This window comes from Cynoglossus semilaevis, chromosome 13, assembly GCF_000523025.1.
Source record: "Cynoglossus semilaevis isolate Cse_v1.0 chromosome 13, Cse_v1.0, whole genome shotgun sequence".
Classification (NCBI taxonomy): Eukaryota; Metazoa; Chordata; class Actinopteri; order Pleuronectiformes; family Cynoglossidae; genus Cynoglossus; species Cynoglossus semilaevis.
This window is the reverse complement of record NC_024319.1, coordinates 2,049,424-2,063,408: the sequence shown is the minus strand read 5'-3', so window position 1 is coordinate 2,063,408 and position 13,985 is coordinate 2,049,424. Positions and strand designations below refer to the sequence as shown.

Below are 13,985 nucleotides of genomic sequence, written 5' to 3'. Positions count from 1 at the left end.
GATGCTGTTGTCATTTGAAAACATCCCGTGAACTAAATGATGGGGCGCGGCCCACATCCTGTGCAGCTTTGACTCCTTCAAATACTCTGTTGTCCAACCTGAGGCTCCGTACCGTGTCCGTGTCTTTGTCCCCCTCCTTTACTGCCTGGTGTGGACCAAACCACACACACACATGTACACTGCGTGTGTGTGTGTCTCACGTCATCTGAGTTGTGTGGCTCTGTAATCTGATCTGATCTGATCTGTTCCGATGCGTTTGGGCCCTGACGTTGTTGTTTCCTGTTTGATTGAACACAGCCTGACGCCTGTGTTCAATCAAACGGCGTCTGATCGTGATGGAACTGAAGGAAGGACAGTGTCCCACGGTCCACGGCCGTGGACAGTGTCCCACGGTCCACGGCCGTGCCGAAACACGTCCTGCGAGCCATCGTTTCATTTGCAAGTTAAATGGTCGGTGAGATTGTGTGTGTTTGTGGTGCAGCCACGGCGTGTGTGTGTGTGTGCGTGTGTGTGTGTGTGCGCCTCAGTGTTGTGATAACATTCACAGTTAAAAAAAGTACCACACAGACATGGAGGTTGGACTGCAAATAAGGAAGTGATGTGCAATTCTGACCTTTATGCACACACACACACACACACACACACACACACACACAGTGTTAGCTGCAAAATAAACTCACACCACTGTCAGACAGACAGGTGAGTGGAACGCCGTTAGCTGAAAAAACAAACGCTCTGTGTTTTCTGTCTTTTTTTTTCCCACTGCAGTTCGTATTGTAACTGTAACTGTAACTGTAACTGTAATCCGTTTTTAAAATGTATTTAATTACATTTTTTTAAAGGTTATTTTCTCGTCACGACCTGTTGGAGCAGAGGGACTGATCTGTTCTGGTTCCTCCCACTTTCACTATTTTGTGAAAGGAGATGTAAAAAGGAAGGAAGGGGAGAAGAGAGAGAGAGAGAGAGAGAGAGAGTCCGAGGGGCGGGGCCGCACAGACCTACACAGTGTGACAGACTGACTGGGGGGTCTCTAGTTTTCCGAGGTGACTGATCACAGTAAGTGTTCTACTTTGTTCTGGGGATAGGGACGGGTGAGAGACGAGGGCAGAGACAAGGGGGGAGGGACGAGGGGGAGAGAGGGAGGGGGGAGAGAGGGCTAATGGGAGGCTGGAGTTGATAGTTTTCACGTGAGACGTGATGAAAATATAACTTGTACTGCGTCGAGGCAGCAGATACTCCGTTGTACGTGGACTGAGGAAGTAGTCAGGCACAGGCAAAGTATTTGTAGGTGTCAGTATTAGTACTGCAGTACTTGTACTTCTGAGTCTGCACATGTTTATGTACCAGTGACTTCTGCTTCTCTTTGGTCCCAGGACCAGTGGAGAGACAACATGGTTCGGTGAGTTTTCACCTTCAAAACTCTGTCGTCCTCGTTTCTGTTTTTTTTTTTTGTAAGATGTGACAACTTCTCTGTTTCTATTCCTCCTTCTCTTTCTTCGCCCAGCTGTTGACCAGTCACGTCGTGTTCTGGTGTCATGTGGTCGCCTTTGTAGTGTGGACTAAAAAACTTCCCTCTAACCCTTTTTTCTTTTATTTCGTTGGAAACGTTCAAGTTTTCGTACTTGTTTAAAAAAAAGCAAACAAACCATGAATCCTTTGTATTATGTGATTATTTAAAAAAAACATAATTATAAGTAATTTTATAATTTATATTTTTTATAATAAATCATATTTTTTAAATTTAATTTGTATAATTAGTGTTTACCTGTAGTTTTCGTACGGGTTTAAAAAAAGCAAACAAACCATGAATCCTTTGTATTATGTGATTATTTAAAAAAAACATAATTATAAGTAATTTTATAATTTATATTTTTTATAATAAATTATAATTTTTTTAAATTTAATTTCTATAATTAGTGTTTACTTGTAGTTTTCAGCCGTCAGGCCAAAGATTTTCAACAGTCGTTCTGACTCTGGTGCAGTACTTCTGCTGACCCCACGGGGGTTTTGACTTTCCTGAAGATGAACATCTCTATATTAATATATGTCTGTAATGTGTTGGTATTTTTAACACACAGACCTACAGTCTGGTTCAACAACGTGTTCAGGTTTAACACAGTTCACCGTCGGTCGATTTTAACCAAATTTGACCGACTTGGTTTTCAGTCCGTCATGTTTTCCGACTGACTTTCATGTTTCCATTTCATGTCGTGTTTCATTGATTTTTCTGTCTTTATTGTTTTATGTTTTTTTTATTTTAATCAGTCATTTTTCCTGTTTGGTTAAAAAAAAAGAAACGATAAAAAAAATAAAAGTTTTTATTTTTTTTAATAGTTTATGTCGACATTTAGACCAGGGGTCAACAACGTGGTGCCCGGGGTCACCTGGTATCCCCCCCCCCCTCAGGTGCCCACGGGGTATGTTCTTAAAATTAAACTATTCAACAACAGGGTCAGAAACTTTACTGTTCCTGTGCTTTTTGAATCAGATGAGTTCAGAGTCGTCTGTCGTCTGAACCAGAACTGATTATTATCACACTGTTCTCTATCAAACAAGGAGTTTCAAAAAGGTCGTGACCCCGGGTTTAGAGCTTCAAATATATTGATATTTTTAATATAAAACAAAAATCTCAAAACCGCATTTTCTCTGGTTTTAACAATCGTGTCTTTAACTACGAAATTCTCAGATACATTTGGGTTTAATATATTAATATTACTGTACTTTTACTTAAACAAAACATAAATAAATAAATAATATAATAAATAATTCATAATAATAAATAATCTCTTATAAAATTATCTGAGGAACTTTTATTTATTTGATTTTTTGATTTAAGCCAAAATGAACTGTAGTTTGAAGTCTGACTGTTTGTCTGACTGTTTGTCTGACTGTTTGTCTGCAGGTGGTTCCACAGAGACATCACAGGAATAGAGGCTGAGAACATCCTCCAGGACCGAGGAACCCATGGCAGTTTCCTGGCCCGGCCCAGTAAGAAGAACGTCGGCGACTTCTCCCTGTCGGTCAGGTACTGACGTAGAAGAAGAAACTTTGGATTTGCTGCTGTCGTCAGTGATGAGTTCGAGTTCCGTCTCAGACTCTGTGTCTGTGTCTGTGTCCGTGTCCGTGTCCGTCTGTGTCTGTGTCACTGCAGCAGTTCTGTGTAAATGTAAATAATAAACAGCTGTTTATTTATTTACATTCAAATTTACGAAACATCATTGAATCACAAACCGCAGTAGAACAGTTTTTAAAAAAACATTTTTTAACATCTGGGTCGCGGCCCATGCTGGTTGCCATGTTCATTTATTTTTTTAGATTTTTTACAGAATACATTTAAATAATTTTCTGTCACGTTGCTGATGTTTTTCTATTTAAAAAAAAAAAACCAGGAGATCGTGTGTACACCTGCCTAAAACTTTTGAAACTTGCTACAAGTTGACAAAGAAAAACTCTGACCTCGTCGTCACGTCTTTTCTGTCTCAGGGTGGGGGAGATGGTGACACACATCCGCATACAGAACACCGGAGACTTCTACGACCTGTACGGCGGGGAGAAGTTCGCCACGCTGTCCGAGCTGGTGGAGTACTACACGGCCGAGAACGGAATCCTACAGGACAAGGACGGTACTGTCATCGAGCTCAAGTACCCGGTCAACTGCTCCGACCCGACCACAGAGAGGTGAGCGCTCACACCGCATCACACTGTGACGTCACCTCTGACATCACCTCTGACATCACCTCTGACATCACCTCTGACATCACCTCTGACATCACCTCTGACCCACTTCTCGGGTTTGGAGCCCAGAGTTCGGAGTGAAGTGAATTACCAATCCTAATTTGACGTCACGTTACTGCTTTGACGTGTTAGCGCGCTGCTAACACTCCCTGACACACAGGTGATGCATTGTGGGATTTATGTTGCCAGGCTACAGAGAGTGTTGGGTTCAGGGTCCGTTCTACTGAAGGAATTTTTATTTTTATTTTGGGCCGGTCGATTCTCTCAGTTTCTCAAATGACGGTGGACCGGGCCGCTCCGTGTCTGGGCCACATATGGCCCGCGGGCCACACAGGACGATCATTTCTAGTGGTTATTTGTGTTATTTGTGTGTGTCTGAGGTTGTGTACTTCACCCAGACTAAAGTTTCCATGCCCCCTCACCCCCTCCCGTTTTTCTCACTGTCAGTTGTCTTACTTCCCTTTTGTTTCTGCGGTTGGAAACTTTAAGTTTTGACACTTTTCACAGCGATGACAGACCTGACTCGTCTTTGACTCTTGCACAAAACATGTTGTTTGTTCTTGTTCTTGTTCTTGTTCTTGTTCTTGTTCTTGTTCTTGTTCTTGTTCTTGTTCTTGTTCTTGTTCTTGTCCTCCACGTCGTGCTGACGTCTGAGTGCAGAACCTCGTCGGGGGCAGAGTTTCGGGGCGACTTTGGGCCTTATTTTTCCACCTGACTTTTCTTTCTGCCTTGAGTCAGTTCACACTGACACTTATAATATACTGTACACGTGTGTATGTTCCAGTGTATGTAGATCTATTTAGCCATGGTTTGATACTGATGATGTTGGAGTCACAGAACGTTGACGCTATAAATAAATACATAGACGATAAAAATACAGAACTGGGATTTCATCACTTCTCAGAAATAAATATAAATAAAAAACACGAAGACAGTCGTGGTTTCACTGAGGGAACAGCTGCACGTTCTGGAAGGGATGAGTCCAGGTTCTGGTCCTGGTCCAGGTTCTGGTCCTGGTCCTGGTTTCTTGATGTGTCGTATGTTCGTGTGAAAATGTGAAGCAGGTGTTGGTGAAGGTCATGTGACAAATGTCGTACTTCAAACCCAGCGTTGACCAGGTTTATCTTCACATCTTTGTCGTCAAAGTCTGAACCGTTTCCTCTGATTCAATACGACGTTTTATTTCACCCTAAAAATGAACTCTTCTGAAAATCACATGAAATCAAAAAAATCACATTGAAACTCAACTTTACCAGGTTTAGTTAAAGTTAATTAATTAATTAATTAATTAATTATTTCAGAATTGTTTCCATCATTGTTTCCTGCGTGATTTATTTTCCTGCTGTGACGGAGGTTGAAGCTCGAGTTTCGTCCGTTCAGTTGAACCACCTGTGGTCAGATAAACTTAACAACCAGAACCAGGTTACTGATTTAAGTTTTTATTTATTACAGTGACGGGCGGTTATCTGTAGTAACTAAAAACGAAGGCGGGGGGGGGGATCGGGGGGGGCAGTTAAAAATACTTCGTCCGCTTCGGCCACAAAATCTGCCTTCAAAGTTTCCAACCACAAAACAGGAAGCTGTGAGAAAGAAATTGAAAACAGCGACACACACACACACACTCTCACACACACTCTCACACACACACACTGCTACTTTAAACACTTTTTTTTGTGAGAATCGACCACATCCGACGGTGAACGGACGACAGGTGCTGGTCCACGGCCACCTCGTACACACACACACACACACACACACACATACACGCAGGTCACACTCCTCTGTCTGTGTGTGTGTGTGTCTGATCCAGGTGGTTCCATGGACACCTGTCTGGGACCAACGCTGAGAAGATGCTGGGAACACGAGACGAGCCCGGAACCTTCCTGGTCCGAGAGTCTCTGTCCGAACCAGGAGACTTCGTCCTCTCTGCTCTGACGGACGGAATCAGCAAAAGTGGCGGGAGACGCGTCTCTCACATCAAGATCAAGTGTCAGGTGTGTGTGTGTGTGTGTGTGTGTGTGTGTCAGAACCTTCAGACCCTCCAGACCCTCCAGACCCCGGTCAGGTCCGACACAGACTCAGGGTTTTCCCAGAGTTGTGAATCAAAGTCTCATTTCCTCGCTGTTGCTCAACAGACGACCGTTGGTCAATATACCATGATGCAACTGGCTTCATCTTCCAGTAAGAGTTCACAGAACAGACCTGCACAGGGTTAATGCACACACACACACACACACACACACACACACACACACACACACACTCCTGGTTCAGAGCTGCAGAAACAGACAATGATCTGGTTTGAATTCATTTGTATAGAATGAATAGAGTGTAAACCTGCAGGTTATTTTTAGCTGTGGTTTTCAACACTGAACACACACTCACACACTCACACACACTCACACACTCACACACTCACACACACACACACACACACACACATTCATTTAATTTCAAAGGAAATGAATAATGAGAGATTAGTCCATAAAATAACAGATGTTTTCAGGAGCATTTTGGAAAATTTGTTCTTGACGTTTCACTGCAGCAGCAGCAGCAGCAGCAACAGCAGCAGCAGCAGCAGCAGCAGCAGTAACAGCAGGAACAGCAGCAGCAGCAGCAGCAGGAACAGCAGTAACAGCAGCAGCAGCAGTAACAGCAGCAGTAACAGCAGTAACAGCAGCAGCAGTAACAGCAGCAGTAGCAGCAGTAACAGCAGCAGCAGTAACAGCAGTAGTAACAGCAGTAACAGCAGCAGTAACAGCAGCAGCAGTAACAACAACAACAGCAGCAGCAGCAGTAACAGCAGCAGTAGCAGCAGTAACAGCAGCAGCAGTAACAGCAGCAGTAACAGCAGTAACAGCAGCAGCAGCAGCAACAGCAGTAACAGCAGCAGCAACAGCAGCAGCAGCAGCAGCAGGAACAGCAGTAACAGCAGCAGCAGCAGTAACAGCAGTAACAGCAGCAGTAACAGCAGCAGCAGTAGTAGTGCATTTTGTTTTGTCATTTACTCTGAGGAATAAATCAAACTCTAATATTTCAAATCCCTTCGTTCATATTCTGCCAATTAACCCTGTGATGCTGCAGCCAATCCCACCAGAGGGGGCGGGGCCACAGCCGGTACACTTCACCAGTCCATCAGACTGGTTCACACTCACTGTCAATCAGGAGTGAACAGTAAATCTAACCGTGCATGACACCGTACAGAACCCAGACCACGGGTTTGACCACATGGGGTGACATCACTGTGGACGTGTGAAATGTTCTGATGTTCTTCCCTGTTTAGATTTAAACTTTCTTTATTGTCATATTGTGTGTGTGTGTGTGTGTGTCCAGAACGGCAGGTACACAGTGGGCGGCTCCGAGATGTTCGACACACTGACCGACCTGGTGGAGTTCTACAAACGGAAGGGCATCGAGGAAGTCTCTGGAACCTGGGTGCACCTCAAACAGGTACTAATGACGTCAGAAGAACCTGGAGGAGTAGAACCAGGAGGCGTAGAACCAGGAGGAGTAGAACCGGGAGGAGTAGAACCAGGAGGCGTAGAACCAGGAGGAGTAGAACCTGGAGGAGCAGAACCAGGAGGAGTAGAACCTGCAGGAGTAGACCCAGGAGGAGTAGAACCGGGAGGAGTAGAACCAGGAGGAGTAGAACCAGGAGGCGTAGAACCAGGAGGAGTAGGTAGAACCAGCCTCGGGTCGATGTTCCACGTCGGTCTATCTGTGGAACAGACTGACTGTGGTTTTCAACTGTGGTTGTCTACAGTGTTTGATTTGCTGTTCCACTAGGTGGTGCTAAAGCCCCCTCTCTCTCTCTCTCTCTCTCTCTCCCTCAGCCATTTTACAGCACCAGAGTGAACGCAGCCCAGATTGACAGCAGGGTGAGGGAACTGAATCAGACCACGCAGGTGGAGGCTGAGGGGGTGAAGAGCAAAGCTGGATTCTGGGAGGAGTTTGATGTAAGATCATCAGAATGTTGTTTTTATTTTATTTTTTTAATTTTATTTATTTTTTGTGGACCTCTTCGTAAGATCAAAGTCTGATGGAGAAAAATAAAAAAAGATTTTCCTAATGAACATCATCACATCATCTCTTGTTGAAAATCCATCATCTAATTGAAGTTAAAGCAGGGGTGAAATAGCACCACCCTGTGGAGGTGGTGGTAAAATACACTGGCTAAGACAATCTGTCATTCAAACAAATAAATAACAAAAAATAAATCTAAAAACCCAGAATCCTAGAATTCTGCAGGATGACCTTTGACACCAGGTCAGAACCTGTAGAAAAGCCCGGTCACATGGTTTGGTCTCTCTGTTCTGATAGGTTCTGCAGAAGTTGGAGACGAAGGTGAAGAAGAGCAGAGAGGAAGGACAACGACCTGAGAACAAGAGCAAGAACCGATACAAGAACATTCTTCCCTGTGAGTGTTTCCCTCCTCTGTCCTCCGTCCTCTGTCCTCTGTCCTCTGTCCTCTGTCCTCTGTCCTCTGTCCTGGTCTGAACTGGACCAGAGTTCTGTCAGAACCTCGTCCTAATCAAACAGCTGTGTCTCTGTCCAGTCAACGACACCAGGGTCATCCTGCAGGACGCCGACCCCAACACCGTGGGCTCGGACTACATCAACGCCAACTACGTTAAAGTAAGTCATGAAACCTGGACCACTGGGTTTTTATCTGTGTGTTGTAGTTTTTTTTAACGGGTTAACGGCGTTCCCCCAGAACAACCTGTGGGAGGCCGGGGGTCAGCAGGACTACATCGCCGCCCAGGGGTGCTTAGCAACAACTGTCAACGATTTCTGGCAGATGGTGTGGCAGGAAAAAACACAAGTGATCGTCATGACAACCAGAGAGGTCGAGAAAGGACGGGTGAGTCTCAAAGTCAGTCATAAAGTCTGGTTTTCCATGTACCAGGTTGTCACCTGGTACCAAAGGCCACCTGGTAGATTTGTTATGAATTTCGGTTTCTCATTCAGTTTGTTTATTTTGATTCAGGTCTCTGGACCTCGAAGGTTCGGTTCCCTCGGTTCAGAGTCCGACACCTTCGTGTCTCAGGACAGAATCCCAGCAGATTACGAAATAATTTGGGTTCTGTGTGTGTTCTTCTTCTGCAGAACAAATGTGTCCCCTACTGGCCAGACAGAAATACCTCCAAGGACATGGGACGCTACGTAGTGAGCAACGAGTCAGAGAGAGAAGCAACCGACTATACAGTCAAAGTTTTGGAGGTGGCTCCAAAAGACATGGTAACGTCTGAACACGGGAGACAGCGCCACCACCAGTCCATCTTCATTATTACACTCCGTCTTCTTCTTTTTCTCCTGTCCATCCTCCTGCAGCCCAAAAAGGCTCGCAAAGTTTGGCACTTCCATTACCTGAGCTGGCCTGACCACGGTGTTCCTCAGCAGCCAGGGGGCGTCCTCAGCTTCCTCACTCAGGTCAATCGTAAACAAGCTGAATGTCCTGATGCTGGACCCATCATCGTGCACTGCAGGTAAAGAAAAGAAAAAAAATCTTCTTGTTTTTTAACTTTAAATAAACAGCAGTATTGTTCTGACATACCACTGATTAATTAACTCACTGATGACCTTTTGAACTCACGAGCCACAGATAGAAGTTGATTAAACTGCAGTGGTGTGACTGTGAGTGAAGCCTCATCAACTATTTATCTGCAGTACTGTTTTCAAACGTCAGCGCCCCCCTCCGCCCATGTCTGACCTACATTTGGTTTGATATTAAATTTTGCACAACACTGCCCCCTCTGATTTTCAGTGGTACTGCTCTGTGTGAAAAGCCTCCGTACAGAAATGTATTGTTGGTACGAAGATGGAACTTGAATTTAACAGAATCAGTTTTTTTAAAAGTCGTAATTGAGATTTTATTTTCTTCTGTGCAGCGCTGGAATCGGACGGACAGGGACCATCATGGTGATCGACATGATTCTCAAAACAATTGATGCTCAGGGTAAAAAAAAAAAACAATATATATTTTTATATTTGGTAACTCACCCGTGAATTTGAACTTTTGTCGTTCTGACTCCGAGCTCTTCTCTGCTCGTCTTCTCTTCATCAGGTCTGGACGTTGACATTGACATCCCAAAATACATTCAGATGGTGAGGGAGCAGCGCTCCGGGATGGTCCAGACTGAGGCCCAGTACAAGTTCATCTACCTGGCCGTGTCCGAGTACATCCAGACCACCACCGCCAAGGAGAACGCCTCCATGGTGAGTCGCCCCCTGCAGGGAGGAAAGAGTTAACACCAAACTAGGGATGTAACGATGCATACGTGACGGTTCACATCAGTTGAAACAAAAAAGATGAATCGCACATCAAGGCGTAAGGAGTAGGCTGCATTTTCTCAAAAAGTCACTGGTCATACCATGACACTACACACTTTAGTACAGTAGGTGGCGGTATAAGCATTGGTTGTGACTCGCACAGTGGAATTCTTTCAGTACGTTTCGAGGAATTAAAAACTGAAAATTAGCCAGAATTCTGCATCGATGTGGATCAAGGATCAGATTGTGAAAAAAGACCTTTGACCCTAACCTGGATAAACATTACACCACACCAAATGGTCACATGACATCCAGCTGTTGTCTCTATCACTGAACTGTTTGTCCCCCCCCCAGGAAACGGAGACAGAGTATGGAAACCTGAAGCTCAAACACCAGCCGGTCAGCAGAAGGGCCTCAAAGTGAGTCTGTTACTGTGATTTTTTAATTTCAAGCTCTTTAATGGGAGGGGGGGGGTATCAGATGGGGGGGGGTGTCAGAAGTACTGGGACGTGTACACGTAGATTTACGCAGTTCTTCGCCAGCAACATTACGTTGGTATAGAACCTGAAGATCAGACGAGTCGCTCACAACAACATCAGGTTTGTGTGAATTTCTCTGCAGTAGAACTGGTGATCAATGGACCTCTTAGTAGCAAAGGTCAGGAGGTCAAGAGGTCATGCAGTCGTCCGAAAAAACATCACCAGAAAACACAGATGAAGTAAACACGAGGGCACATGACTTGGACATCACAGGAACAGGAGCAAATGGAAAAATAAAAATACATTTTTTAATTCTCTAATTAATTGAGGGATAGACAAAAAAAAGTCAAAAGTCTAGAAAAACAAATACAAGACGCCTGTTGTTACAGCGCCCCTACAGGCCTGGGGGGCTCTTTTTCATAGCAATTTGTACTTAATTAATTAAACTATAATTAACACCATTATTAATTGTTGGGTTTTTTTTTTTGTCAAAATAGATGGTTTTACCATGAACACAACAATATATATATGAACTAAGTCACTGTGTTTCTTATCATGATAATAGAGTGTAGATGAAATAAATCTTACTGCCAGTGAACGCCACGTCTGTGAACTTTGAACTCTTGGAGCTTGCGGTGTTTGAGTGACAGTTTGTTCACCTCTGCACCGTGTGGACACTGTTGTCTGGTTCAACTGATGAGGAACTCACTGACGACTTTTTTTCTAATTTTTTTTTTTTTAATTCCAGGAACACGGAGGATGTTTATGAGAATCTGTCAAAAGGGAAGAAGAATGTACTGAAGAAAAAGTCGGAGAAAACGAGCGGCTCGTTGCGAAAAAAATAAAAAGTGTTTGTGAAAATATATTTATGTAAGGACAGTTTGTTTGTCAGAGAACAATAATTTATGTAGTTTTAAATACAAATATTTTCATTGTACTGTACAACAAAGCATTGTAGTACAAAATAAAATTATTTTTCCCCCTTGTATTCGGCTGTTTTTTTAAGGACTTAACTTTTAGCATCATTAGCATTTCTCTCATACAAATTTATTTTTAATTTTAATTTTGATAAATGTTAACTGTTAATAAATTTAAGAATTTTATTTCTGGTTATACAACCATTTTGTTCTCATAAATGTATGAACATTTCTCAGTAATATTTTCGACATTTATTAAGTACGACTTTTATCTATTTTTCTTAACTTTACCATTTTATCCGTTCGACGTAGCGCTTTAACTTACAACGTTATTAAATATTATATATTATTTTTTTTAATTAACATTGTATTCTCGTGAATATGTGAAAAAATGTCGAGCAGCCGCGAAAAGTGACACAGTTGTGGGTGAGGATCCTCCGCTGCTCCTCCCGCAGCAGACTGTGAAGGAGGAACGAACACTGAACCTCCCACCGGGGGGGACTCTTTTCTGAAAGGAGAGAGTTTCAATTACACAGTGGGAGTGGGTTTGTGTGGGAGTGTTTGTGTTCGACACCCGGGTTAAACTGAAGCTTCGCACAAAGAGAAGTTCGTTCCATCAATTTTACCCACAATCCTCAGCCAATCACAGCGGTGTCCAACAACGTTGCGTAAGCGAAGCTGAATTTAAAGGCTGCGCTTTTCTTCGCCACACCAGGAGCAGCAGAGAAGGAGCAAGAAGAGGAGAAAGAAGAGGAGCAGAGGTTCAGAGAGACTTTGTGAAACAACGAGGAGGTAAAAATGTCTCACCCAGATTACTCCGGTACCTACCACATGGTGGAGCAGCAGAACATGGACGCCTACCTCACAGCCTTAGGTACGGTAGGAACCGCCTTAAAAAATAGGTTACCTTAAAAAGATTTAAACTTTGGAAATGTAGCCTGTTTTCGCCAAGAGGTTTCGTCGAAGTTCAAAGATGGAGGAGGACATGGATGTAGATGTTTGTGTCACCAAAATGTTGTTTAAGTATTAAAATAAATAAATAATCTGAACATTTAGGGGTTTTTTTTCTCTAAAGTCTTCATTAATGTCTTAAAGATAAACGGGGGGAAAATCCCCATGACGTCACGTACGTTCTGTGCCAAACAAACAAACAAACAAACAAAACAAAAACCCGAGCTGACTGTCTCTGTTTAAAATAAAATAAAATAAATAAAAATATAGACAAACGTCACAGAAGTTTAGTCAAATATTACGTTAGAGAAATTAATGAACGAAGGAAGTAAAAGTACTCGGTAGGATGGATTTGACTGCGGCTTGTCCTCTGTTTGACCCCAGAGGACAAGCAACCCCCCCATGTCTCCCCCCACACCCTCACACACGCTCAGCGGGTGAATCCTCAAAGTAAACCTTTGATGGAGAGTTTAAGGCGGGGGTGTCGACCACAGGTCTGGGTTCCGGACCCCCCCCCCACCACTCAGTCTAATAATATTAAGATAATGAATAATACAAACAGATCTGTTATCATGAAGGATGTTTTTAATTAATTTTATTGTAAAACAACTTTATTCTCAAAGATCTCCTGTAAAAAAAACTTAACTTTTTCTTATAAACCAATGACTTCATTCTCATAAATCTACAAGGTTGGTGGTCAAAAGTGAGGTGCGTGGCCTGTGCGTCTCTCACTCCGTCTCCCTCTTCTCTCAGACATCAACATCGCCCTGAGGAAGATCGTTTGTTTCTTGAAACCCACCAAAGAGATTGTCCACGACCCGGCCACCGGGGCCATGAAGATCCGGACCGTCACCACGCTGAAGAACTTCAACATGGACTTCGTCATCGGAGAGGAATTTGAAGAAAACCTGGGGCCGGTGGACGGACGGATCTGTCAGGTGAATAATGGACGGGTGGTGGATGACGGGACGGGACTTGAACGCACCGTGAACCGGTTAAAAGTGTGTGTGTGTGTGTGTGTGTGTCTAAACACTAATCACTCTGAACGTTTCTGTCTTTAATCCCGGTCGTCGCTCAGACCACGGTGAGTTGGGACGGAGACAGACTGGTGTGTGTGCAGAGAGGAGAGAAGGAAGGTCGAGGGTGGACTCACTGGCTGGAGGGGGACCACCTGCATTTGGTGAGATGAGGAAACACGTGCATGCTGGGTAATGAGAGGGATGGAGGGGGTCCTGGTGTGTGTGTGTGTGTATACCTGTATGTGTCCCTAATGAAGACCAACACCTACTGTAGCTGAGAGACATTCAGGTACCCTCGGAGATACTCAAAGAAATAAAATGTATTGCAGGGTTTGATTCCCGTCCTTGAGCAACGACAAAGTTTCACCAACAACATGACACAAACCAGGCGTTGGCTTCACAAATGTTAAAGTATGTGCCAAGAATTCCACTGCAGTCGTTCCTGGTTTTATTAATGACCGACTGCTGGGACAGAGTGGAGAGGATTAGACCCTGAAGAAGAACCTCAGGCTGAACCACGAGTTTAAACCTCTGTCTGTGTCTCTGTGTGTTAATGAAGCCGTGGCCTAAACCCTGTGGAAGGTTCAATTCCCTCAGTGTCTGTTTGACTGAAC

General features: G+C 43.8%; 2 protein-coding genes across 4 annotated transcripts in view; both read left to right on the top strand.

Annotated features, from left to right (window-relative positions):
- Positions 1 to 864: 864 nt before the first annotated feature.
- Positions 865 to 11,472, top strand: ptpn6 (protein tyrosine phosphatase non-receptor type 6). Of its 3 annotated transcripts, none has more exons than XM_025061772.1 (16): positions 865 to 1,056; positions 1,374 to 1,399; positions 2,903 to 3,025; positions 3,484 to 3,678; positions 5,546 to 5,729; positions 7,069 to 7,185; positions 7,569 to 7,691; positions 8,056 to 8,152; positions 8,291 to 8,370; positions 8,450 to 8,596; positions 8,842 to 8,973; positions 9,067 to 9,221; positions 9,624 to 9,691; positions 9,800 to 9,951; positions 10,360 to 10,424; positions 11,233 to 11,329. In XM_025061772.1, the coding sequence occupies exons 2-16, from the start codon at positions 1,392 to 1,394 to the stop codon at positions 11,327 to 11,329; spliced, it is 1,743 nt and encodes a 580-aa protein (XP_024917540.1). In that variant the 5' UTR covers positions 865 to 1,056; positions 1,374 to 1,391. The 3 variants fall into 3 exon arrangements, with proteins under 3 accessions (XP_024917540.1, XP_024917539.1, XP_016893696.1); XM_017038207.2 differs by lacking the exon at positions 865 to 1,056 and adding an exon at positions 1,169 to 1,284; XM_025061771.1 differs by lacking the exon at positions 865 to 1,056 and having other exon boundaries at positions 1,157 to 1,399; positions 11,233 to 11,472.
- Positions 11,473 to 12,003: 531 nt separating this feature from the next.
- Positions 12,004 to 13,985, top strand: part of rbp5 (retinol binding protein 1a, cellular) — a 3,508-nt gene continuing 1,526 nt past the window's right edge. Inside the window, exons 1-3 of the mRNA XM_008322772.3 lie at positions 12,004 to 12,275; positions 13,106 to 13,290; positions 13,431 to 13,532. Of these exons, the coding sequence (XP_008320994.1) occupies positions 12,200 to 12,275; positions 13,106 to 13,290; positions 13,431 to 13,532 (363 nt within the window). The 5' untranslated portion in view covers positions 12,004 to 12,199. The remainder of the gene's footprint in view (positions 12,276 to 13,105; positions 13,291 to 13,430; positions 13,533 to 13,985) is intronic.

What these genes read in the sequence shown, in the direction of transcription:
- ptpn6 (XM_025061771.1), top strand. An exon ending in TCCGACCCGACCACAGAGAG is followed by an intron (nt 3,679 to 5,545) that starts GTGAGCGCTCAC and finishes TGTCTGATCCAG; the next exon opens with GTGGTTCCATGGACACCTGT. An exon ending in CCCATCATCGTGCACTGCAG is followed by an intron (nt 9,222 to 9,623) that starts GTAAAGAAAAGA and finishes TCTTCTGTGCAG; the next exon opens with CGCTGGAATCGGACGGACAG.